Source organism: Lissotriton vulgaris, chromosome 7 (assembly GCF_964263255.1).
Source record: "Lissotriton vulgaris chromosome 7, aLisVul1.2, whole genome shotgun sequence".
NCBI lineage: Eukaryota > Metazoa > Chordata > Amphibia > Caudata > Salamandridae > Lissotriton > Lissotriton vulgaris.
In genome coordinates, this window is record NC_141695.1 from 339,554,355 (window position 1) to 339,581,738 (window position 27,384).

A 27,384-nucleotide genomic window follows, 5' to 3' on the forward strand; every position below is an offset into this window, starting at 1 on the left:
GACCAGTGATTAGGGGATGAGTGACTCCTGGCGGAAGTGACTGTGTCCAGTATATATACTGCTTCTTTGAAATGTGTGGGACGAGTGGCGTGGTATGCGTGAGACTCAGTGAAATCCAATTGAAGTGTGTGAGTCCAGGCATAGAGTACTAAATGAGATTCCATTGAAGTGTGTGAGGCCAGGCACAGGCCTGTCTAAGACTCCATTGAAGTGTTTCAGGCAATGGGCGAGAATGAGTGAGACTCCATTTATATATGTGAGGTCAGGAATGCTAATTAGTGAGACTCTTTTTGAAGCGAGTGGGGTCAGTGAAGTGAGACTCCATTGTATGTTTCAGGTAATGAATGAGCGAGATTCCATTTAAGTATGTGAGGCCAGAGATCCTAATTAGTGGGACGCCCATTGAAGAGTGTGAGGCTAGGATTTGGACTGCGTGAGACCCCAAAGAAGTGTGTGATGTAGGAATGAGCCTGAGCGAGACTCCATTGAAGACTCCATAAGGCCTTTCGTGTGGAATTAGTGGGACTACACTGAAGTATATGAAACCACTGGTTGGAAGCCGTAAGTCTGAGTACAAGAAAGACACCCTTAAATTATAAGACTATTGAATGGGGTATGAGTGAGACTCCAGTGAAGTGTATGAGGCTCTTGCTGTCTGAGAACAAGGCAGGGATGGGGTAAGTAAAACTCAATTGACGTGTACAGGGCCTTTGATGTATGCAATTACCTAATACTTTTAATAGGACAAGTGTTGCCAACCATAATTTATTTTGTTTGTTGATAAAATACCAAAAATGCCTTTCCACCTCCCTTCTGGACAGACTCAGACCAGAGAAATGAGAAACCCTGAAGATCCTTTATTAGACATGCAGAGAGGAGGTCAGCGGTATTGGGCCCTCCACCTTGTCAACAACATAGAATAAAATATCAATGATTATGATTACACCACCAACTGAGGAGCGCCAAGAAGGATGGGCGCGGCTTGTGGTATTCTGGTTGCCTAACAGCTCTCCCCCAGGGTGTGCTTGTCGAACAAGTACTCGCCCATCCCGTTTTGTGGCACGCCCAGGCGACGGAGGTTTGTGAGATGGTCTCCGCGTTGCTTTATAGTCTTCACCTGCTCCTCCAGGTACTCCTCCAGGAAGTCACCAAGCTGCGGAAAAAGAGAGGGCAAAAATCCATCAGAAATTGTGAACCCGGCAAACCTCACTGTCCCGCCCTGATGATCACTGTTGTTTAGGCTCACAGTCTGAAGTGGGAGTGGCTTTGACACAATTCAGTGAGTCTAGAACCTCCACAAACCATCAATGTATGAGTCAACTGGTCACATCAGAACCTGCTATTGATCCCTCCCATCTTCCTGGCCTTTCTGCTACTCAAGCATATTTAGACTATCCCCAGTTCCCCTACCCCCTGACCTGTGTTGCTCCCTCTGGCTCTAGTTTTATCATCTTCAATTATTTCTGATCAGTGGCCTGTTTGCCAGGCACTGTTGTCAAGCAGCAAATCCTATGATTTTTAGGATACACTGAATAAACTTTAGTGTCCATAGAGTAATCTTCAGGATCCATAAAATTATCTTTACAATAATAAAAATATATTTTGAATCTACTCTATGGTCTTCAAGATCCACTGTGCAATTTCTATCATCTACAGAATTTTTTATTGATCCGCATGTTTTTCTTTAGAATCCATAGAATGATTCTTTAATGTCTACAAAATGTTTGCTAGGATTTATGATTCACAATCTTAAGGATCTAAACATTTAGCTGTGGGATCTAGGACATTAGCATGACGTACTAGTTTTAACATCTATGACACAATCTTTGTACTACAAAATATCTATGCTATACAGGTCAATTTGTTAAGATCGACTACAAAATATTTTGTATCTATACAAGAATTCTTAGGAACTATGCCACAATCTTTGGGATCTACAGCCCATAATTATTTTGAACCTGTAATGCAATAGTTAGGGCCCATAATAGAATCAACAAAAAAACATGGGTAGAATGCCTGTAAAGGTCTCAATCACTGGTCAAATTCCACTCCATCATTTTTTTGCACATTGTGCCGCTTCAGATTAGAATATGCTTTAAATAATTGCCAGTGTCTGAGATTAATTTAAGCATTCAACCCATCACATTTTTCTTTTTCTAAATAAATGCTGTGAGTGTGGCAGGTATACCCTGATGTATACTCTGTGCATATTGTGCCATAGGACTCCAGCTGTACCTCACTGACCTTAAACATGGACAAAACGGTCTGGGTTGCAGTTGTTCCCGTCTTTTGCGGACCTACCCTGGTAGTTCAGGATGGACTGTTCCTATTGGAGTAGGACCAAGTCCAATTTGCTTACTGTTGGTCTCTGTCTAGAGCAATGTTGTGGACAATAAAATGAATAAATGCAATGTAGCCCCTAGCAGTTACCAGTAGGTGAGATCAACTCAAGGAATCCGTAACACTTTTTACTTTTCTAATTGAAACAATCTTTATGAACCCCAGCACATTTTGAGGGACATATGATATGATCTTAAGAATAAAAGGACCACTCTTTAGGTATTACAGTATCACCTTTAGGACATAAGGCACAATGTTCATTACCTATATCACACAATTTAGGTTCAATATTTAGGATTCATAGTGCAATGTTGGGATCTATGCCATGAGCCTTAGGTATCACCTTTAAGATCTATGGTGTGAATATTATGATCCCTGTCATGATGGTTTGGATCTATTGAATGGTTTTTAGATATGTAGAACAATTTTTAAGAGTCGTGAGACTATCTTTGTGTTCCAGTGATTAAGGATCTATAGCAATTAACTTTATGATCTGTTACATTTTGTGTATGAACTGTATCGTGATATTTTGGATATAAGGATCATCTTTGGGATCCACACAACAATATTTAGGGTCCATGGTACAATAGTGAGGACCTGTGGGCATACTTTAAGATCTAAGGCATGATATTTAGGATTGTGTGAACAGTATTAATTCTTTTCAGCATGATCTTGAGGGCAAATGGGATGAGTTGGGTCCATGGCACAATCTGTATGGTCTATGGAACAAACATTAGGCTCTGAGGTAGATTGTTTAGAATGTAGGACTAATCTTTAGCATCTGCACCATGTAGTAAACTGAGCCAATGTCTACCTTTGGTTCCCCTTTTAAGTGTCAATCCACTCCGGGAGTTGATATACTCTGTCCTTATAATAAGCAAGTCAGAACTGCTTCCCACAAGTGTCTTCTGGACAGTGAGGCGCATTTATTTGGGGGATGATACTCAGCTGAGGGTCAACCATCTGGGGCGAGTACTAACCGAGAGTGGTGATGGTCCTTGGGGATTGATACTCAGCAGAACGACCTTCATTGGTGTTGCCAATACTAGAGGAGCAGGCTTGTGTGACATGTTTCTTGATGCCACTGTAAAGGGTGCAATCAGGAAATCTTAGGCTTTATGAAGTCCTTCAAAATATCCCAATTTCATTACACCTTCATGCCAGATGTAATGAAATACTACAGCCTAGCCTCCCTGTAGCAATTTCCTGCACAAGGGTTTCCTGTGACCAGGACATCATAGAACAGGTAGCTGCTGTTGATCATGTTTGGTGCTGGTGCCCGCAAGTGATGACCTGGGACGCCATCAAGGTAGGCAGGAGTACTGTGCAAGAGAGGGTGCGGAATAGAGGACTCCTTACCATCATGACAGCATCACTGGGGAGGGAAGGGTGGACAGTGATGCAGTAGTGCCACCCCCCCCCCCTCAACTATTTTGAGCAGCCACTCACAAAAGCAATAATAGTTCTTAACTGCAATGACTGACTGCTTGAGTGATGCAGCTCACACTGCATGCATAATGCAAACTGTCAATATTTGAAATTGCATAACCACATGTCATGCAATTTTGCATGGCGCAGTTTAGGATTCAAACCTCAGGGGATGATACTCAACTAGAGGTTTCTGTTCTGGGGCTATTAGTCACCTGGGGGTCGGTCCTCTCCATAGCCAGCTTGTGCAGGTCCAGCAAGGCCTGGTTCATGTTCTTCTCCATCTGCACCGAAATCTGCATGACATCCAAAGTGTTACCCCATTCGTCCTGTGCTGGCTTCTGCAAGAGAGGTGTCAAAGCATATGAAGAATAAATCCACACTCCAGGGCTGGGGCTGACTTGGTGTGTGTATGCGGAGCTGAGGGCTACCATAGGTGGAACAACATACTAATGAGGCCCCTTTAGGGCTCAGAAGGCTCGGGGGCAGCTTGTGCTGCTGGAGCATAAAGGCACAGACAGAACTCTGTTGGCGAGTGCTCACACTGCTGGTTCAGTGTACAGCCAGGGCACTGCTAGAAGGAAGATCACTCTACTGGAGTGCTATGAAACAGACCGATCCATGCTTGGGGGCCCCCGGACTGATGGATCCCTACAACACTGGTGGTAGTCTTCTGGTTAGAGGCTTACGCTGCTGGGCCCATTAGCACACAGGAGGTTGCCAGAAGGAAGCTCACAATGATATCTCAGCCAGAACAGGGCCGGAAGGCGCTCAACACCTGGGGTCCTACAGCACTAGTGTGGCACTAGCGTGGCACTGTAGTCACAAAGCTTGAACTGCATGTCATCCACTATACCACCACTAGCCTTCACAATTCAAGCACCATCTAAATTAATATGCCTCCTCTCCCCTCACTTCAATAGCCTTCACTCACCTCATCAGCATCTCAACTAAGGGTGGGTGTAGTTGGCTGAGTACTAGAAACTACGTCCGTCTACAGCAACCTCAGATACTTTTGGTAAAATAACAAGTATCTCTGTCTTAATATGCTAGAATGCATAGTCATTTCACAAAAGTGAAAATGAAAATTTAGCAAGCAGTGAGAGAGGTGATGATTTTGGGTTCCTCCCTAACCTAGGGAGAGAACCAAGCAGATGCATTGAAAACAAAGAGCACATCTTGCTGAATGATTCAGTGGTGGTCCGATCCTCTTAAGACCACCCCAAGCACAGTTATTATGGGCAAAAATACAATCCCGACAATTTAGGATCAATATTTAGGATTCATAGTGCATAAAGCATTATCGAACGAGATTAGATTAGCAGTAGGCAGTGAATGTTATAGTATCCAATATCAGAATATTTCTACAAAGAGCTCCAGTTCAACTCCTCGTTACTAGGTGTCCCTCCCGAGTCAAATGCAAAAGCATTGAAAATATTACATCAAGCTGCAGTTCCACTAGTCATTACTAGATGTCCCTCACGAGCCAAATGCAAAAGCATCGACCCTTTCATGAAGCTGCGGTTCAGCTCTTTGTAGAATTTATAAAATTAGCTCTCAGCTCAGGGTTTCAATGCTTTTGCATTTGACTCATGAGGGACACCTAGTAACGACTAGTAGAACTGCAGCTTGATGTAATAATTTCAATGCTTTTGCATTTGACTAGTGAGGGACACCTAGTAAGGACTAGTTGAACTGCAGCTCTTTGTAGAAATATTTAGATTTTGGATACTATAATATTCACTGACTACTGCTAATCTCGTCTCATAATGCTTTGAAGGGCCTTGCGACTGGAACCCTGCCACCTTCCCTTCCGTAAAAAATGGAAAACTCTGCTTTTCCCCAAATAAGCTCCCCTCCCCCCCCTGGTCTCCACAAGTATCATAGCGCGGGGATGCCTCCGGGTCACCAGGCGCTTCTTCTCTTTCTCTCCTTCACGTCCCCCGCTTCCGTAAATCCCGGACCGGGGGCACCCGTTTCTCTGTTAGGGCCCCCCAGATTTGGAACAATCTCCCTCTTTCCATTCGCTCTATCCCGATCTTCTCCCATTTTCGTAAAGCCCTCAAAACTTTTCTTTTCCTTCAGGCTTTCCCCGGCTAATCCCATTGGGCTCCTTTGCAGATACTGATGTGTCCCCTAGCGCCAGGAAGCCGCTTGGCCACAGTGCGCTTTAGAAATTTCTTTTCATTTCATTTCATTTCAGGTGCTCTATAAATCGCTAATAAAAAAAAAAAATATTTTTTTGCTCATATTAACTGTGCTAAGAGGATGGGACCACCACTGAATAAATCAGCATGATATGCTCTTTGTGTTCAAGGCATCTACTTGGCTCTCTCCCTAGGTTAGGACGGATCCCAAAATCATCACCTCTCTTTGTTGGCTGATATTTTTATTCGAAAGTTCATGTTTGTGAATTGGTTATATGTTTTTTAGCATGTAAAGTTGCTTAATTAAAGAATTTGTGGGTGCCGTTAAGTAGCTGACTCAGAGTTCATTGCCCACCCTTACTTAATATCCTGCAGCACCATGTGCGCACTCACATTGACATCCGGCAGTAAGTACTACTCGCACTCACCTTGACATCCTGCAGACTCCCACACACTCAACTTGACATCCTACAGCACGCCACACACTCACCTTGACATCCTGCAGCACGCCCGCACACTCACCTTGATATCCTGCAGAACCCCGCACACTCACCTTGATATCCTGCAGAACCACACGTACAAGTACCACACTCACTCGCATCAATATCCTGCAATACCTCGTGCACTAACCTTGACATCCTACAGTACCACAAGCACTCATCTTGACACCCTGCAGTAAGTACCAGGCGCACACACATTGATATATCTTGCAATGCACTCACCTGAACATCCTACAGTACCAAGTGCGCTCACCTTAACATCCTGCAGCACCACACCCACATTGACATCCTGCAGTAAATACCACATGCACTGACCTTGATATCCTGCAGCACCACGCGCCCACCGCGCATGTTCTGGTACTTCAAGAACTTCTCAGCGTGCTCGCGCTCCTCGTGGCTCTGCTCCTTGAAGTACTTGGCCACGTGACTCAGGGCCACGTCATCACGGTCGAAGAAGTAGGACTAAAGAGAGAGACAGAGAATGATAAGTGAGTATACTGGGCAGCATAGCTGCACTAGCAGCTCCCTTCAACCCTGGATTCTAAAGTCCATTCACAGTATCTTAGGAGCTATATATGAAGTACGCTCTGTCGACTGTGGTATTCGTGCATGTATCGTGCGTGTGTGTCTCGTGTGCGTGGCGCGTGTGTGTGTGTGGCGCGTGTATGGCATGCGAGTGTAGAGCGTGTATGGCGTGCGAGGGTGGAGTGCGTGGAAGGTCGTTTGTAGAATGCAGGTGGGAGTCAGTTGCTGGAGGGGAAGGCGGAGGAGGTCCTGTGCTCATGTTGCTGTACTACTTGCTACTACTAAATAAGGAAGAAGATTGAACAAGCAACCCTGTCTGCGTGTCCCTGCTTACAATACATGGCGACGAGCGGGATCTACAGCGACAGCAACATTGAGCACGAATTTTTTTGGGATTCTTAAATTTTCACATCTTTCATTCAATTTTGCTCAACCAACTTCAAAACGGTAACTACTCAACGAGCGGCGATCTCCTCGATAAATTGGTACGTTTTAAATTTTTTTTTTTTACCTCCAAATACACTATTTTACATAGTGCATCTTTCAAGTTGCCCTCCTAACCAGCATCGGCACGCGCAAGCTGTTATTTCTCAAGCGTGGAACTCCAGAGTGTCGTCACTACGCTGAGCGTCATCACGTGACTCCATCTCATCGTCACCACGCTCACGCTTCAGTGATATCCTCTTCACGTACAGCGGCCATTTTTGTTGTTCCTTGTATCCTAGCAACGCGCTAACGGAGCAACGCGTCAAGTGCACAATGTGTTAAGGAAATAACGCGCTTTGAAAAGAATTCAACAAATACTAATTGCCGGATGCTGATTCTTGCTACTACTAAATAAAGAAGAAGATTGAACAAGCAACCCTGTCTGCGTGTCCCTGCTTACAATATCGACAGTGTGGATGGGTGAGTTTGTGTTGTTATTGTGGAGAGAAGCGTATAGTCTGTGATCTTTCCAGGACACTAGGGGCCTCATTTACAACAAAAGGACGCAGCGTGGCGCCGCAAGCCATTTTGCTGCGCCGAGCTGCATCATTTTAACAGCACAAGGATGCGTTGTATTTACAACAATATGACACATCCCTATGCTTTCCCCTGCGCTGGTGCACAATTGGCTGCCATATGCCAACGCAAGGTACCCTTGCAGCATAGGCACCCTTGGAACATGGTGCAAGGGTGCCTGCTTTGCAGGGATGATTGTTGTTGTGCAGTAAGGGACATCTTCCTGCACAGAAACAATCATTGATGAGGTTTCATTTTCCTTTGCGTGCTGAATGCAGCATGCAACAAAAAGAGGAAAAAACATGGAGAAATAAAAGTATTTCTTCTCGCTGCTCCTCCTTACACCTCCCCTGGGGAGGCCTAGGATTCTGACTCCTTCCCAGGTTTACGAAACGTTGTAAATCTGGGATAAACAGGAGACTAGGTAATCCTAATCGAGACCTGGGAAATAATGAGTAAATTGTTATTATTTAATTTCTGCAGTGTAATTAGGTTATTCCTTAAATTACTTGCCCACATTGAGTCCCGTTAAGACATTGTTGGATGTTGTGAATAGTGTCAGGCACACAATCATGGGCACAGTTGTAACCATGGCATGCGGTCTGGAAGGCTTTGTGTGGTGGGCACACAGGACCTGCTTCATCTCCAGTGTCATTTGTGTCCTACTGTAGTTTTCCGGCAGTCTGACGGATCACACTCTGGCCAAGAGGAGGCCAAGGAAATCCTCTAGGCCTGGTGTGGACAACTGGTGGCACAGGAGGTCAGGGGGAGGGCCTAGACCCGTGACTGGCAGTTTCCATCCTTCTCGTATACTCCTTTCTCCGTTGTGGCTTCAATATTACTTGTGTGGCCTCCCAGGACCTATCGGAGGCGGTTCCTTAAGTGTTTGTACCTTTTATCCACAGCAGATACAGCCTTGTCTCCAGGGATGGAAGGCAGTAGGCAGTGATGCTGGAAGTCCCCACTGGGAGAAGCCACAACCTGAGCACAAAGAGGACAGAGTCCTTTACGCCTAACACCTGCCAGCACTTTGGGAGCAGCTGCTCTGATGCATGAAAAGGCTAATCCTTCCCTTGAGAGGACATTGTTGTCACCAGGGTCCCACAATGTCCATGTATTCCAGTGGGAGGAGTGCAAGAAAGAACAAAAGGCACCACACAACAAAGGGAGCCCGGACTCTCTGCTCCCACACCTCAGAGTCTGAAGCTTCACAAAAGCTTCAGGAGTGCAATGCATACACAACTCTAGTCGGCACTCGCTACAGACTGGACGGTGTCAACAGTACACTCAATGGGGACTGGAAGGTGTAAACAGTACACTCAATGGGGACTGGAAGGTGTAAACAGTGCACTCAATGCGGATTGGAAGGTGTAAACAGTACACTCAATGGGGACTGGAAGGTGTAAACAGTGCACTCAATGCGGATTGGAAGGTGTAAACAGTGCACTCAATGCGGACTGGAAGGTGTCAGCAATGCACTCACTGTGGACTGGAAGGTGTCAACAGTGCACTCACTATGGACTAGAAGGTGTCAGCAATGCACTCACTGTGGACTGGAAGGTGTCAACAGTGCACTCACTATGGACTAGAAGGTGTCAGCAATGCACTCACTGTGGACTGGAAGGTGTCAACAGTGCACTCACTATGGACTAGAAGGTGTCAGCAATGAACTCACTATGGACTAGAAGGTGTGAGTAATGCACTCACTATGGACTAGAAGGTGTCAGCAAGGCACTCACTATGGACTGGAAGGTGTAAACAGTGCACTCAATAAGGACTGGAAGGTGTAAAATGTGCACTTAATACGGACTGGAAGGTGTCAACAGTGCACTCAATACAGACTGGAAGGTGTAAAAAGTGCACTCAATATGGACTGGAAGGTGTCAACAGTGCACTCACTATGGACTGGAAGGTGTCAGCAATGCACTCAATACGGACTGGGAGGTGTAAACAGTGCACTCACTATGGACTGGAAGGTGTCAACAGTGCACTCACTACAGACTGGAAGGTGTAAACAGTGCACTCACTACGGACTGGAAGGTGTCAACAGTGCACTCACTATCGACTAGAAGGTGTCAGCAATGCACTCACTATGGACTAGAAGGTGACAGCAATGCACTCACTATGGACTAGAAGGTGACAGCAATGCACTCACTATGGACTAGAAGGTGTAAACAGTGCACTCAATGAGGACTAGAAGGTGTAAACAGCGCACTCAACGAGGACTGGAAGGTGTAAAAAGTGCACTCAATACAGACTGGAAGGTGTAAAAAGTGCACTCAATACAGACTGGAAGGGGTCAACAGTGCACTCACTATGGACTGGAAGGTGTTAGCATTGCACTCAATAAGGACTGGAAGGTGTCAACAGTGCACTCAATACGGACTGGAAGGTGTAAACAGTGCACTCAATATGGACAAGAAGGTGTAAACAGTGCACTCACTATGGACTGGAAGGTGTCAGCAATGCACTCAATACGGACTGGAAGGTGTAAACAGTGCACTCAGTAAGGACTAGAAGGTGTCAGCAATGCACTAACTATGACTGGAAGGTGTCAACAGTGCACTCAATACGGACTGGAAGGTGTAAACAGTGCACTCAATATGGACTGGAAGGTGTAAACAGTGCACTCACTATGGACTAGAAGGTGTCAGCAATGAACTCACTATGGACTGGAAGGTGTATGCAGTGCACTCACTATGGACTGAAAGGTGTCAGCAATGAACTCACTATGGACTGGAAGGTGTCAACAGTGCACTCAATAAGGACAAGAAGGTGTAAAAAGTACACTCAATACTGACTGGAAGGTGTCAACAGTGCACTCAATATGGACTGTAAGGTGTAAACAGTGCACTCAATACGGACTGGAAGGTGTCAACAGTGTACTCAATACGGACTGGAAGGTGTCAACAGTGCACTCACTATGGTCGGAAAGGTGTCAACAGTGCACTCAATACAGACTGGAAGGTGTAAACATTGCACTCAATACGGACTGGAAGGTGTCAGCAATGCACTCACTATGGACGGAAAGGTGTCAACAGTGCACTCAATATGGACTGGAAGGTGTAAACAGTGCACTCAATACGGACTGGAAGGTGTAAGCAGTGCACTCAATACAGACTGGAAGGCGTAAGCAGTGCACTCACTATGGACTAGAAGGTGTCAGCAATGCACTCACTATGGACTGGAAGGTGTCAACAGTGCGCTCAATATGGACTGGAAGGTGTAAACAGTGCACTCACTATGGATTAGAAGGTGTCAGCAATGCACTCACTATGGACTGGAAGGTGTCAACAGTGCACTCAATACGGACTGGAAGGTGTAAACAGTGCACTTAATACGGACTGAAAGGTGTAAGCAGTGCACTCACTATAGACTAGAAGGTGTAAGCAATGCTCTCACTATGGACTAGAAGGTGTCAGCAATGCACTCACTATGGACTGGAAGGTGTCAACAGTGCACTCAATACGGACTGGAAGGTGTAAACAGTGCACTCAATACGGACTGGAAGGTGTAAACAGTGCACTCAATATGGACAGGAGGGTGTAAACAGTGCACTCACTATGGACTGGAAGGTGTCAGCAATGCACTCAATACGGACTGGAAGGTGTAAACAGTGCACTCACTATGGACTGGAAGGTGTCAGCAATGCACTAACTATGACTGGAAGGTGTCAACAGTGCACTCAATACGGACTGGAAGGTGTAAACAGTGCACTCAATATAGACTGGAAGGTGTAAACAGTGCACTCACTATGGACTAGAAGGTGTCGGCAATGAACTCACTATGGACTGGAAGGTGTCAACAGTGAACTCAATACGGACTGGAAGGTGTAAACAGTGCACTCAATATGGACAGGAAGGTGTAAACAGTGCACTCACTATGGACTGGAAGGTGTCAGCAATGCACACAATACGGACTGGAAGGTGTCAACAGTGCACTCAATACGAACTGGAAGGTGTAAACAGTGCACTAAATACGGACGGGAAGGTGTATGCAGTGCACTCACTATGGACTGAAAGGTGTCAGCAATGCAATCAGTATGGACTGGAAGGTGTCAACAGTGCACTCAATAAGGACAAGAAGGTGTAAAAAGTGCACTCAATACTGACTGGAAGGTGTCAACAGTGCACTCAATATGGACTGTAAGGTGTAAACAGTGCACTTAATGCGGACTGGAAGGTGTCAACAGTGTACTCAATACGGACTGGAAGGTGTCAACAGTGCACTCACTATGGACGGAAAGGTGTCAACAGTGCACTCAATACAGACTGAAAGGTGTAAACATTGCACTCAATACGGACTGGAAGGTGTCAGCAATGCACTCACTATGGACGGAAAGGTGTCAACAGTGCACTCAATATGGACTGGAAGGTGTAAACAGTGCACTCAATACGAACTGGAAGGTGTAAGCAGTGCACTCAATACGGACTGGAAGGCGTAAGCAGTGCACTCACTATGGACTGAAAGGTGTCAGCAATGAACTCACTATGGACTGGAAGGTGTCAACAGTGCACTCAATAAGGACAAGAAGGTGTAAAAAGTACACTCAATACTGACTGGAAGGTGTCAACAGTGCACTCAATATGGACTGTAAGGTGTAAACAGTGCACTCAATACGGACTGGAAGGTGTCAACAGTGTACTCAATACGGACTGGAAGGTGTCAACAGTGCACTCACTATGGTCGGAAAGGTGTCAACAGTGCACTCAATACAGACTGGAAGGTGTAAACATTGCACTCAATACGGACTGGAAGGTGTCAGCAATGCACTCACTATGGACGGAAAGGTGTCAACAGTGCACTCAATATGGACTGGAAGGTGTAAACAGTGCACTCAATACGGACTGGAAGGTGTAAGCAGTGCACTCAATACAGACTGGAAGGCGTAAGCAGTGCACTCACTATGGACTAGAAGGTGTCAGCAATGCACTCACTATGGACTGGAAGGTGTCAACAGTGCGCTCAATATGGACTGGAAGGTGTAAACAGTGCACTCACTATGGATTAGAAGGTGTCAGCAATGCACTCACTATGGACTGGAAGGTGTCAACAGTGCACTCAATACGGACTGGAAGGTGTAAACAGTGCACTTAATACGGACTGAAAGGTGTAAGCAGTGCACTCACTATAGACTAGAAGGTGTAAGCAATGCTCTCACTATGGACTAGTAGGTGTCAGCAATGCACTCACTATGGACTGGAAGGTGTCAACAGTGCACTCAATACGGACTGGAAGGTGTAAACAGTGCACTCAATACGGACTGGAAGGTGTAAACAGTGCACTCAATATGGACAGGAGGGTGTAAACAGTGCACTCACTATGGACTGGAAGGTGTCAGCAATGCACTCAATACGGACTGGAAGGTGTAAACAGTGCACTCACTATGGACTGGAAGGTGTCAGCAATGCACTAACTATGACTGGAAGGTGTCAACAGTGCACTCAATACGGACTGGAAGGTGTAAACAGTGCACTCAATATAGACTGGAAGGTGTAAACAGTGCACTCACTATGGACTAGAAGGTGTCGGCAATGAACTCACTATGGACTGGAAGGTGTCAACAGTGAACTCAATACGGACTGGAAGGTGTAAACAGTGCACTCAATATGGACAGGAAGGTGTAAACAGTGCACTCACTATGGACTGGAAGGTGTCAGCAATGCACACAATACGGACTGGAAGGTGTCAACAGTGCACTCAATACGAACTGGAAGGTGTAAACAGTGCACTAAATACGGACGGGAAGGTGTATGCAGTGCACTCACTATGGACTGAAAGGTGTCAGCAATGCAATCAGTATGGACTGGAAGGTGTCAACAGTGCACTCAATAAGGACAAAAAGGTGTAAAAAGTGCACTCAATACTGACTGGAAGGTGTCAACAGTGCACTCAATATGGACTGTAAGGTGTAAACAGTGCACTTAATGCGGACTGGAAGGTGTCAACAGTGTACTCAATACGGACTGGAAGGTGTCAACAGTGCACTCACTATGGACGGAAAGGTGTCAACAGTGCACTCAATACAGACTGAAAGGTGTAAACATTGCACTCAATACGGACTGGAAGGTGTCAGCAATGCACTCACTATGGACGGAAAGGTGTCAACAGTGCACTCAATATGGACTGGAAGGTGTAAACAGTGCACTCAATACGAACTGGAAGGTGTAAGCAGTGCACTCAATACGGACTGGAAGGCGTAAGCAGTGCACTCACTATGGACTAGAAGGTGTCAGCAATGCACTCACAATGGACTGGAAGGTGTCAACAGTGCACTCAATACGGACTGGAAGGTGTAAACAGTGCACTCACTATGGACTAGAAGGTGTCAGCAATGCACTCACTATGGACTGGAAGGTGTCAACATTGCACTCAATACACACTGGAAGGTGTAAACAGTGCACTCAATACGGACTGGAAGGTGTAAGCACTGCACTCACTATAGACTAGAAGGTGTCAGCAATGCACTCACTATGGACTGGAAGGTGTCAACAGTGCGCTCAATACGGACTGGAAGGTGTAAACAGTGCACTCACTATGGACTAGAAGGTGTCAGCAATGCACTCACTATAGACTGGAAGATGTCAACAGTGCACTCAATACGGACTGGAAGGTGTAAACAGTGCACTCAATACGAACTGGAAGGTGTAAGCAGTGCACTCAATACGGACTGGAAGGCGTAAGCAGTGCACTCACTATGGACTAGAAGGTGTCAGCAATGCACTCACAATGGACTGGAAGGTGTCAACAGTGCACTCAATACGGACTGGAAGGTGTAAACAGTGCACTCACTATGGACTATAAGGTGTCAGCAATGCACTCACTATGGACTGGAAGGTGTCAACATTGCACTCAATACACACTGGAAGGTGTAAACAGTGCACTCAATGCGGACTGGAAGGTGTAAGCACTGCACTCACTATAGACTAGAAGGTGTCAGCAATGCACTCACTATGGACTGGAAGGTGTCAACAGTGCGCTCAATACGGACTGGAAGGTGTAAACAGTGCACTCACTATGGACTAGAAGGTGTCAGCAATGCACTCACTATAGACTGGAAGATGTCAACAGTGCACTCAATACGGACTGGAAGGTGTAAACAGTGCACTTAATACGGACTGGAAGGTGTAAGCAGTGCACTCACTATAGACTAGAAGGTGTAAGCAATGCTCTCACTATGGACTGGAAGGTGTCAAAAGTGCACTCAATACGGACTGGAAGGTGTAAATAGTGCACTCAATATGGACAGGAAGGTGTAAACAGTGCACTCACTATGGACTGGAAGGTGTCAGCAATGCACTCAATACGGACTGGAAGGTGTAAACAGTGCACTCACTATGGACTAGAATGTGTCAGCAATGCACTAACTATGATTGGAAGGTTTAAACAGTGCACTCAATATGGACTGGAAGGTGTAAACAGTGCACTCACTATGGACTAGAAGGTGTCAGCAAAAAACTCAATATGGACTGGAAGGTGTCAACAGTGAACTCAATACGGACTGGAAGGTGTAAACAGTGCACTCAATATGGACAGGAAGGTGTAAACAGAGCACTTACTATGGACTGGAAGGTGTCAGCAATGCACACAATACGGACTGGAAGGTGTCAACAGTGCACTCAATACGAACTGGAAGGTGTAAACAGTGCACTAAATACTGACTGGAAGGTGTATGCAGTGCACTCACTATGGACTGAAAGCTGTCAGCAATGCACTCACTATGGACTGTAAGGTGTTAACAGTGCACTCAATAAGGACAAGAAGGTGTAAAAAGTTCACTCAATACTGACTGGAAGGTGTCAACAGTGCACTCAATATGGACTGTAAGGTGTAAACAGTGCACTCAATACGGACTGGAAGGTGTCAACAGTGTACTCAATACGGACTGGAAGGTGTCAACAGTGCACTCACTATGGACGGAAAGGTGTCAACAGTGCACTCAAAACAGACTGGAAGGTGTAAACATTGCACTCAATACGGACTGGAAGGTGTCAGCAATGCACTCACTATGGACTGGAAGGTGTGAACAGTACACTCAATACGGACTGGAAGGTGTAAACATTGCACTCAATACAGACTGGAAGGTGTCAACAGTGCGCTCAATACGGACTGGAAGGTGTAATCAGTGCACTCACTATGGACTGGAAGGCGTTAACATTGCACTCAATACGGTCTGAAAGGTGTAAACAGTGCACTCAATATGGACTGGAAGGTGTAAGAAGTGCACTCACTATGGACTGGAAGGTGGCAACAGTGCACTCAATACGGACTGGAAGGTGTAATCAGTGCACTCACTATGGACTGAAAGGTGTAAGCGGTGCACTCAATTCAATTCCATTCAAGAAATGTCTATTCAGCCCATCTAGGCCATTAAAGAGATGTGCCAATACAATACAAACAAGCAAAATAAATTAAAAAAATAATACAATATCCTAAACCTATAAACAAATACTCGTGCAAAGTGTATGGCGACACAATATCACAAATATGCATATGCAAATCAGCCTTGACCCTGTGCCTCATGGGAACACTCCAGCCCGAACTGCAAAGCCATGTCTTACCTGGACCGGAATCAAACATCCTAGGACTGGTTTCTAGCTATCAGCCGTCATCAGCCAGGATAGCTTGACTCCAGTGGTGTGGAGAGCACAGGACTCACGTCTGAGCATACCCGTCCCACTCGGGGTGACAAATGCCAAAACAACAGTTGATGGTCAGAATGCAGAACAATGTCATACATTCACCCCAGTACAGAGATATGGGCCTAAATCCATCGTGTTTTAGCACTCCACACCACCCCAGTTCAGACATGGCTATATGCAAATCAGCCTTGACCCTGTGCCTCATGGGAACAGTCCAGCCCGAACTGCCAAGCCATGTTTTCCCTGGACCGGTTTCAAGCATTCTAGGACCGGTTTCTGGCTATCAGCCGTCATTAGTCAGGATAGCTTGACTCCAGTGGTGTGGAGAGCACAGGACTCACGTCTGAGCATACCCGTCCCACTCTGGGTGACAAATGCAAAAACAACAGTTGACGGACAGAATGCAGAACAACGTCATACATTAACCCCAGTACAGAGATCTGGGCCTAAATCCATCGTTTTTTTGCACTCCACATCACTCCAGTTCAGACATGGCCATGTGCAAATCAGCCTTGACCCTGTGCCTCATGGGAACAATCCAGCCCGAACTGCCAAGCCATGTCTTCCCTGGACCGGAATCAAGCATTCTAGGACCGGTTTCTAGCTATCAGCCGTCATCAGCCAGGATAGCTTGACTCCAGTGGTGTGGAGAGCACGGGACCAGGTCTGAGCATACCCGTCCCACTCGGGGTGACAAATGCAAAAACAACAGTTGATGGACGGAATGCAGAACAATGTCATACTATCACCCCAGTACAGAGATCTGGGCCTAAATCCATCATTTTATTGCACTCCTCACCACCGCAGTTCAGACATGGCCATATGCAAATCAGCCTTAACCCTGTGCCTCATGGGAACAGTTCAGCCCGAACTGCCAAGCCATGTCTTCCCTGGACCGGAATCAAGCATCCTAAGACTATCAGCCGTCATCAGCCAGGATAGCTTGATTCCAGTGGTGTGGAGAGCACAGGACTCACGTTTGAGCATACCAGTCCCACTCGGGGTGACAAATGCAAAAACAACAGTTGATGGACAGAATGCAGAACAATGTCATACATTCACCCCAGAAAAGAGATCTGGGCCTAAATCCATCATTTTTTGCACTCCACTCCACCCCAGTTCAGACATGGCCATATGTAAATCAGCCTTAACCCTGTGCCTCATGGGAACAGTCCAGCCCGAACTGCCATGCCATGTCTTCTCTGGACCGTAATCAAGCCTCCTAGGACTGGTTTCTGGCTATCAGCCGTAGTCAGCCAGGATGGATTGACTCCAGTGGTGTGGAGAGCACGGGACTCACGTCTGAGCATACCCGTCCCACTCGGGGTGACAAATGCAAAAACAACAGTTAATGGACAGAATGCAGAACAATGTCATACATTCACCCCAGAAAAGAGATCTGGGTCTAAATCCATCGTTTTTTTGCACTACACCCCACCACAGTTCAGACATGGCCATATGCAAATCAGCCTTAACCCTGTGCCTCATGGGAACAGTCCAGCCTGAACTGCCAAGCAATGTCTTTCCTGGACCGGAATCAAGCTACCATGGACTGGTTTCTGGATATCAGCCGTAGTCAGCCAGGATAGACTGATTCCAGTGGTGTGGAGAGCATGGGACTCACGTCTGAGCATACCCGCCCTACTCGGGGTGACAAATGCAAAAACAACTGTTGATGGACAGAATGCAGAACAATGTCATACATTCACCCCAGTACAGAGATCTGGGCCTAAGTCCATCGTTTTTTTGCACTCCACACTACCCCAGTTCAGACATGGCCATATGCAAATCAGCCTTGACCCTGTGGCTCATGGGAACAGTCCAGCCCGAACTGCCAAGCCATGTCTTCCCTGGACCGGAATCAAGCATCCTAGGACCGGTTTCTGGCTATCAGCCGTCATCAGCCAGGATAGCTTGACTCCAGTGGTGTGGAGAGCACAGGACTCACGTCTGAGCATTCCCGTCCCACTCGAGGTGACAAATGCATAAACAACAGTTGATGGACAGAATGCAGAACAATGTCATACATTCACCCCTGTACAGAGATCTGGGCCTAAATCCATCGTTTTTTTGCACTCCACACCACCCCAGTTCAGATATGGCCATATGCAAATCAGCCTTGACCCTGTGCCTCAAGGGAACACTCCAGCCCGAACTGCCAAGCCATGTCTTCCCTGGACCGGAATCAAGCATCTTAGGACTGGTTTCTGGCTATCAGCCGTCATCAGCCAGGATAGCTTGACTCCACTGGTGTGGAAAGCACAGGACTCACGTCTGAGCATACCTGTCCCACTCGGGGTGACAAATGCAAAAACAACAGTTGATGGAAAGAATGCAGAACAATGTCATACATTCACCCCAATACAGAGATCTGGGCCTTAACCCATCGTTTTTTTGTACTCCACACCACCCCAGTTCAGACATGGCCATATGCAAATCAGCCTTGACCCTGTGCCTCATGGGAACCGTCCAGCCTGAACTGCCAAGCCATGTCTTCCCTGGACCGGAATCAAGCATCCTAGGACCGGTTTCTGGCTATCAGCCATCATCAGCCAGGATAGCTCGACTCCAGTGGTGTGGAGATCAAGGGACTCACGTCTGAGCATACCCGTCCCTCTCGGGGTGACAAATGCAAAACCAACAGTTGATCGACAGAGAGCAGAACAATGTCATACATTCACCCCAGTACAGAGATCTGGGCCTAAATCCATCGTTTTTTTGCACTCCACACCACCCCAGTTCAGTTATGGCCATATGCAAATCAGCCTTGACCCTGTGCCTCATGGGAACAGTCCAGCCCGAACTGCCAAGCCATGTCTTCCCTGTACCAGAATCAAGCATCCTAGGACCGGTTTCTGGCTATCAGCCGTCATCAGCCAGGATAGCTTGACTCCAGTAGTGTGGAGAGCACGGGACTCACGTCTGTGCATACACGTCCCTTTCTGGGTGACAAATGCAAAACCAACAGTTGATGGACAGAAAGCAGAACAATGTCATACATTCACCCCAGTACAGAAATCTGGGCCTAAATCCATTGTTTTTTTGCACTCCACACCACCCCAGCCTAGTTGGCAATGGTTTGCACCTTTGTCCAAGTAGGGACCCTACTTCCTAGCAAGGGTAAGGAGGATTCTCTTCTAAAATAACCCCTGTTCACCCCCTTGGTAGCTTGGCACAAGCAGATTGGCTTGTCTCAGAGGCAGTGTATAAAGCATTTGTGTACAGATACAGTAATACAGTGAAAAGACTACAAATGGACACCACACCAGTTTCGAAAAATAAGTAATCTCTAAATCAAACAAGACCAAAAGAACAAAAATCCACAATACAGTAATCAAAATGTAATCCTTAGTGGGCAAAAACAGTTCTGTCCAAAGCAAACTATGGATGCAACACTTTCAACACAAAGTACCTTGGATGCGTCACAGTCACAAACAAAAACAGCCACATGGAAGGTGATGCATTGGTTCCTTACGCCCAGGGAAGGTGATGCGTTGGTTCCTTACTCCAGGGGAAGTGATACGTCGGTTTCTTACTGCCACGCAGGGGAGGTGATGCGTTGGTTCCTTACTGAAGGGGAGGTGATGCTTCGGTTTCTTACTGCCGCCCCGGTGATCTTGTAGACTGACACCCAAGTGCGATGTATTGCGCACTGGAGGTGAGGCATCGCCATGCATGGCTTTGCTTCATCTGGCGGCATTGCTTGTGCCTGTGCAGTGAGGCTTTGTATCCCACTGCAGGACTCGGCGCGGCTTTGCGTCACCCAGCGTCGGTGCTGGGGGGCTGCGTGGTGAGGCTTTGCGTCATCCGGCGGGACTTGGTGCGTCGTCCAGCGTCGGTTCTCAGAGGTTTTGCATGGATTTACGATGCTTTGTGCCGATTCTTGCAGAGAGTAGCTACAAAACCCACTTCTGAGGTCTTTTGACTCCAGAAGTCACCTCAGGCAAGGGTAGCACTCACAGATGGCAGAATCCAGCAGCACCAGCAGAATTGCATGAAGTCTTTTGTGTCCCTGAGACTTCTTAACAGGAGGCAAGCTCTATTTCAAACCCTTGTAGTTCTTCCTCAAGCAGAGGACACAGCACACAGTGAAGACCTTGTCCTTTCCTTGGCAGAAACAGCCACTGCAGGCCAATCCCAGGCAGCAATCAGCAAAGTGGCAGTACTCGTCCCGAGTTTCTCCAGCTCTTCTCCTTGGCAAAGGTTCCTCTTGATTCCCAGAAGTGAACTTTGAAGTCTTTACTAGCCCTGAGAATTCCAGCATGAGGCACGCTCTACTTCAAGTCCTTGGAGAAAACTCTAACAACAGGATGATGAAAGCACAGTCCAGTCCTTACCCTGCCCAAGACAGAGGCAACAACTGCAGGCTAACCCCAACGGCACACATCACAGCTTTCCCGGTTCTTCTTCCTGGCAGGTTCCTTAGTTCAGGATTAATCTAAAGGTCAGGGGTCTGGGCCCCACTTTTTATGACACAAATTCCTTTGTTCTCTGGTGGCAGAGAAGCTCTTTGCCCAGCCGAGACCAGTTCTGTCCTCGCTGGCGTAGCTGCCCAGCAGGAGGTGGAGACAGCATTGTCCAAGGCAGACCAGGCCAATTCAGGTGTGAAAGAAATCTCCTCGCCCTACTCTTAATGCAGCCAAGGGCTATTCAGTCCAGCCCTGACTCATTCAGGAAAAGCATGACACACATCAACCCCCCCAGTGGCTATCTACAATTAATGCACATCCCCACACCCTGTCACTCCAAAGCCAGACAATCAATACACAAACCTAGCAGAGGCACACTGGATGGCTAAGCAAGAAAATACCTACTTTCTAAAAGTGGTATTTTCAAACACAGAATGTAAAAATCACCTTACTAAAAGATGCATCTTTAGATTCTGAGTTGAGGCATACTGAACTTCACCTTCCTATCTTGTCCCAATAGGAAGGTATATACTCCCATTTTATCCTTTTGGACTTTCAGCCTTTCGATAGTAAAAAGCAAAATTCACTGTAGTTCACTATCAGGACATGTTTCACACATCAAAACATGTCATACCTTTCACATACATTGCACCCTGCCCAAAGGGGTATCTTGGGCCTACCTTGGAGCTGACTCACGTGTAAGAAAAGGGAAGGTTAGGTCCTGGCAACTGGCAAGTGGGTGCACTTGCCAGGTCAAAATGGCAGTACCAAACTGCACACAGAGGGTGCTCATGTAGGTGGCACAATCAGCGCTGCAGGCCCACTAGCTTATCAAGAAAACAGTGGTTCCTGTGGTGCAATAAATGTACGGTAATGATTCAATACTCTGTACAGCAAGATATACGCAGTGCACTAACTATGTATCGGACAGTGTAAGTAATGTGTTTGCTATGTGCAGGAGGCTCCAAGCTGTGTGCTCACCATGTACAGGAAGGTGTACGCAGAGTGCTCACTGTGTACAAGAAGTTATTAGCAGTGCCCTTACTATGAGCATGAAGTTGTGAGCAGTGTACTCACTCTATACAGGAAGATGTAAGCAGTTTGCTCACTACAGGAAGGTGTAAGGAGTATGTTCACAATACACAAGAAGATGTAAGGAGTGTTCCCAGTATGTGGAGTGGAGGACAGCTCAAGCAGTGTGCTCACTATGAACAGGTTGGTGTAAGTAGTAGGGTCTCTCCGTACAAGACGGTGTAATGACTGTGCTTGCTATACACTAGAAGGTACATGGAGTGTGCTCACAATGAACAGGAAGGTGTAAGCGGTGTCTTCACTGTGGACAGGAGGGTGATCACAGAGTATTGAGTAAGGACAGGAAGATGTAGGGGGTGCACACATCATGGACAAAGCTGGGAACAGAAGGCTCTAGGCCTAGAATTACCAATGGAGAGGGAGGCACAGGAAGGAGCACGCTGTGTGCTCACCATGGCCACACATGTGTACGCAGAGCACCGACCCTGTGCAGAAAGGAGCAGGCTGCGTGCTCACCAGGGATGCATAGCTTATGCACTCGCCCTGTGAGTGGTTTACTCATCAGAGACAGGTGAAGGCAGTACATGATTCACCACAGAAGATGTAGTGTGGAAACGAAACTACTCATCGTGAACAGCGGACGGGGCGTGCACTTACCATGGACAGGTAGGTGTAGGACATGTGCAGCTCCATGTTCACGATGCGGTTGATGGCGACCTCGCAGTCGTGGCTGTAGTGTTGGCGCACCTGGGAATCCATCTCGACAGCGGCGATCACGGTGACGTACAAGGGGCTTTAGGGAGAGATGAGAGTCAGAAAGAGGCGAGGTAGAGAGGCGCGCGAGATGATCCCGTCCAATCACTGTTGAAGCAAGAATCCGACCCGGCACCGGTGTGAGGCGCCAGGGCGCAGAGGGGCCTCTTATACCTGCGCAACGAGTGGCGCAGGTGAGCCCTGCACCAATGGGGTGCTTGGAAACGGGGCACCATGGTGAGCCCCCGGGGAGGTGGGGTGTCTATGCACGTGCCAGCTCTCGGGTTCCCATCCCTATCAGGGGCCATGGAAACGGGCCATGCTCATTTATTTATCAGGGAGACGTGATACACCCGGCCGCGCCCAGGGCGTGGTTGGTACCCAGTGTACAAACCAGGATCCATGCCAAGGCTCGGAGGCACACAATGAAGGGCTGGTGAGATAGCTCGATGTCATAATACGGCTGTTGTGGATTTCAGTACAGGCTCCGGTTCGAAAGCGAGCAGTACAGCTGACTCAGCCTCTCATCTTTCTGCTGTGGATGAAATGCGCATCGCTTGCAATAACGGTTGTTTTGTTGGAAGATACTCAGCGATGTCGGTTGGGTAACAGGAGTGTATTAATGACGATACAAACGCTGTGCAAACAATAGCCCATAATATATCTCGGTGGGGTCAAAAGTCAAATGCAGTCTCAGTCAGGTAGCCCGGGCTTCCACATCTCAAGGCAGATTGAATGGCAGTGTGCGGCACTTACTACGTGAGGGCAATTAATACGGCAGGATTCCCTGGACTATGCTGCAAGGAAATGCACATAGTATAATATATCATTTATCCAACATATTCAGTAGAATTAGTTAGCCAGATTGACATGTATTAGGAAACATTCCAAGGAAAGTATGCAAATGCTACACAAAATAAACGTTTCTTAAGAAAGGTTAGGATACAGCCAGAATATTCTACTCAAGTTGTAATTTTCCAAAAATATATTTTTTCTCATTTACGGAAACACTGAGGGGCATATTTACAATAAAGTGGCGAAACATGCAGTTAAACCAAGATGGCTAACGGCACGGTTTGTCACTTTAGAAGCGCAGGGCTGCACCGTATTTACAAGAATATGGTGCAGCCCTGTGTTTCCCCCTGCGCTGTTGCTGACTTTAGCTGCCTAGAGCCAACGCAGATACCCTTGGTGCAAGGGAGCCTGTGTTGAGGGGAATCTTTAAATGCTATTTTGTAACTTCTGTATGTGATGCTTAATGCAGCACACATCAAAGTTACAAAACAGCATTTTTTAAAAATGATTGTTTATGTGCAGGAAAGGTGGCCTTCCTTCACATGAACAATCATAGGCATTTTGCTGTTTCGATGTGTGCTGCCCAGGGCAGTACACATGGAAACAACAAAAACGAGGAGAAATAAAGCAATTCTCGTTACGCCTGCCTGTTAAAGAACAGGTTTTCCCTGGTCTTAAGTCTAGCTCTGCCTCCTATTTACGCCTCCCTTGTAAATAGGAGGCAGCACCAAAATCAGTGGATGTTGCCATGGAACCCCTACCACATCACCTATTTCCCGCCCCTTTCACGATAAGTGTAGCGTGAAAGGGGGCCTAATTTACAAGTCAAAAACCACAGTTGATGGACAGAATGCAGAACAATGTCATACATTCACCCCAGTACAGAGATCTGGGCCTAAATCCATCGTTTTTTTGTACTCCACACCACCCCAGTTCAGACATGGCCATATGCAAATCAGTCTGACCCTGTGCCTCATGGGAACAGTACAGCCCGAACTGCCAAGCCATGCCTTTCCTGGACCGGAAACAAGCTTCCGAGGACCGGTTTCTGGCATTCCAGCCGTCTTCAGCCCGGCTTGCTTGAATCCAGTGGTGTGGAGAGCATGGGACTCACGTCTGAGCATACCCATCCCACTCGGGGTAAATGCAAAAACCAGATCTCTGTATTGGGGTGAATGTATGACATTGTTCTGCATTCTGTCCATCAACTGTGGTTTTTGCATAATTAACAAGGCAGCATTAAACACGGCTTGTCTTGTAAATAAGGAAAAGCTCTATCGCCATCACAACGTCACTAAAAGTGAGGTTGTTTTCAGGGCCGGACTGGAAACAGAAACCGGCCCTGGCAAATGGCTCAGCTGCCTCCCCGCTGGGTGAGGGGGAGTGCAGCCAAGTAGTTTGCGAGGGCCGATTTCGGCCGATTTTGTTACCGGGAGAGACTATTGCCAACCCCCGGTAACAAAAACAGCCCCCCAGGGGCCCAAAACCCGCTCCCCACCCTAGCGGCCTACCGAGAAAAACGCCAGTTGCCTGCTACGGCCAGTCCGGCCCTGGTTGTGTTGGCAACAAGGGCTTGTAAATATGCCCTCGAACGTCCTTTTATCAAGAACGGGAGATGCATTGCCCCGCTGTAGTGGGCAGAAACGCTTGCCCTGTCCATCAGTTCGGCAAGTGTACACTATCCCAACAAAACAGCCGTCTCCTTAAATGCTCGCATACGGGGATCAAAAGCTGAAAGGTCGTTGGTTACCTTTGTATTATGTTTTTGGTAAATGCTGGGGATTGTGCAGCCAGTTCAAATGAACCGGGTATGAAGACACAACACTACTCACGAGTCACGACAAATATTCAGTTACAATACTTCTAAATCTCCAAGAAATGGCTAGAATTGTCCAACCCAGTCACTCAAATGGAGATTCCGCTGCTGGGGAAAAGTGTTATGCGCCGAAAAGAGAGAATGTACATGGCTTACAGTAAAGTGTTTCCACTGCATTAAAATGCCATCTCGCGGTTTGTTTTTAATCCGTCCCCCGTCATTCAGCATGGTAACTGTAGGAGTGCATCGAATCCGTTTTTGTGTGCAAAGGAAACTTCTCTCCCACCCCCTCTTTTTTGCACGGCTCATCGTGACTCAGCATACACAAGCTATCCCTTCCTCACCATGAATCAGCAACTCTTACCCTGATGAGCTGCAACAATATCGGTATCAGGTGACCCCTGCTTCCGCTTTCCATCAGATCAGCCCATCCTCCCTGTTACATAATGCTGTGGGTGGGGCCAAGGTGACCTTGCGGATGACACAAGCTCTGCCGGAATATTGCGTGTGTGGTCCTTCCAGCTGTTGCGTCAGCGCGTACTCAGCGGCATTTCAGTCTTGTCTTGCTGAGGGTGGATGTTATTGGTGGGTGAGCCAACAAGTCAAAGCTCTGGTGTGGCTTTTACTACCTGTGCACGAGGCCATCCCCAAAAATGTTTTCTAATAAATTATACAACAGACATCACGTAAAATATGATGAAGGCTCCTCAAAATTCAAAAAAGTGTATTTCTCTAACATGTAGAAGCTTTGACGTTAATACATCACACTATAGCACTGCACTGAGAAGTACTTATTAAAAGCGAGAGTTTTGAAACATGTTCCATTAGTGTACTAAGAGGCAAAACAGTTGTCACGTAAACCCTGTAAGTGGCCTAGATTAGTATACATCAACACTATAGTTTATTAAATCAAAAACAATAGGTTTTTGTACAACTAGTATCCTGAACTCACATATTTAAAACTATTTTAATATGCGATAATGAAGAAAAAGGAGCTTTGGGAAATTAAATATTTGCCTCAGATTACACAATTTAAGAGGGGAAGCCATGATTTATCCAGGTTTTCGGGTTTCACTTAGAACACATTGGCCACTACATGGGTGTCTATTTCTTTCACCTTTTTTATGTTAACGCATTGCTTTTACTTCTTAGTGTATTTTTCTGCAGATTTTATATAAAGGGTTGATTGTCAGTTTTTAGAGACACTGCAAAATACGGTGATATTTGAGACCTAATTTGACTATTTGATTTTGGACTTCCAAGAGCGCTTTAGAAAAAAAAGAATAATACATTTTTATTGGCATATTGATAACCACATTACATCTGTATCCATGAGTATCATTTTCAACAATGACCGTTTACCTGCAACTTTGGTTCTCACATGTTTTAATTCAATATAACATACCCAACAACTTTCTGAAGTTACATTACCTCAGCGCCTCCACCCCAACTTCCCCCCCTTATCTCAGTTTCAGTTCAGAGTACAAGATCTCATACACATTTCAGTGCTATATCTGTGTGTAAAAGCCCACTTGTGTCCTAGCAGGGGCGTAACACAGCCCCCCCGCATACCCTGCTGTGCGGGGGGGGAGGGGGCCTCAAGCTCCAGGGGGCCCCATCAGCACAGCACTCTGTCTGCAGGGCTCCTGATTAAGCCCGGAGGGGGGCCCCGAGCTGCCTTGCAGGCAGGCCCCTCAAGGTTCGTTACGCCTGTGTGTCCTAGGCAACCTTCCATCTTTACTCTCTACTATCGGAGGCCTCCTCGTTCTGGACCGTCTCAGATGTAGGTGTTTGGTCTCCCTGTATAGCTGTCAACATAGAGGTCCATGCCATGGGGTCTTCCATCCTCAGCCTTTGCATCCTTCCGGACTAGTTTTATTCTACCTGACTCCGCCGTCGCCGGCGACGGCGGAGTCAGGTAGAATAAAAACTAGTCCAGAAGGATGCTAGTAGAATAAAACTAGTCGTAGAATGATGGACTAGCAGATTAAAATA

At 46.8% G+C, this 27,384-nt stretch overlaps 1 protein-coding gene across 2 annotated transcripts; it reads right to left on the bottom strand.

Annotated features, from left to right (window-relative positions):
* Window positions 1-844: 844 nt before the first annotated feature.
* On the bottom strand, window positions 845-25,860 carry LOC147701526 (ferritin heavy chain B-like). Of its 2 annotated transcripts, none has more exons than XM_086930203.1 (4): window positions 25,754-25,860; window positions 6,731-6,877; window positions 3,984-4,109; window positions 845-1,153 (listed from the first exon to the last, which is right to left on the bottom strand). In XM_086930203.1, exons 1-4 carry the CDS (start codon window positions 25,805-25,807, stop codon window positions 1,001-1,003), a joined length of 480 nt encoding a protein of 159 aa, XP_086786329.1. In that variant the 5' UTR covers window positions 25,808-25,860; the 3' UTR covers window positions 845-1,000. The 2 variants fall into 2 exon arrangements, with proteins under 2 accessions (XP_086786329.1, XP_086786328.1); XM_086930202.1 differs by lacking the exon at window positions 25,754-25,860 and adding an exon at window positions 22,683-23,084.
* Between the last annotated feature and the right edge of the window lie 1,524 nt (window positions 25,861-27,384).

Excerpts from the sequence above, each read along its gene's own strand:
- LOC147701526 (XM_086930202.1), bottom strand. The coding sequence starts at position 22,784 with ATGGATTCCCAGGTGCGCCAACACTACAGCCACGACTGCGAGGTCGCC. Across the intron at positions 4,110-6,730 it reads TGGTGCTGCAGGATATCAAG|AAGCCAGCACAGGACGAATG; the intron begins GTCAGTGCATGT and ends CCTCTCTTGCAG. Across the intron at positions 1,154-3,983 it reads TGGAGAGGACCGACCCCCAG|CTTGGTGACTTCCTGGAGGA; the intron begins GTGACTAATAGC and ends CTTTTTCCGCAG.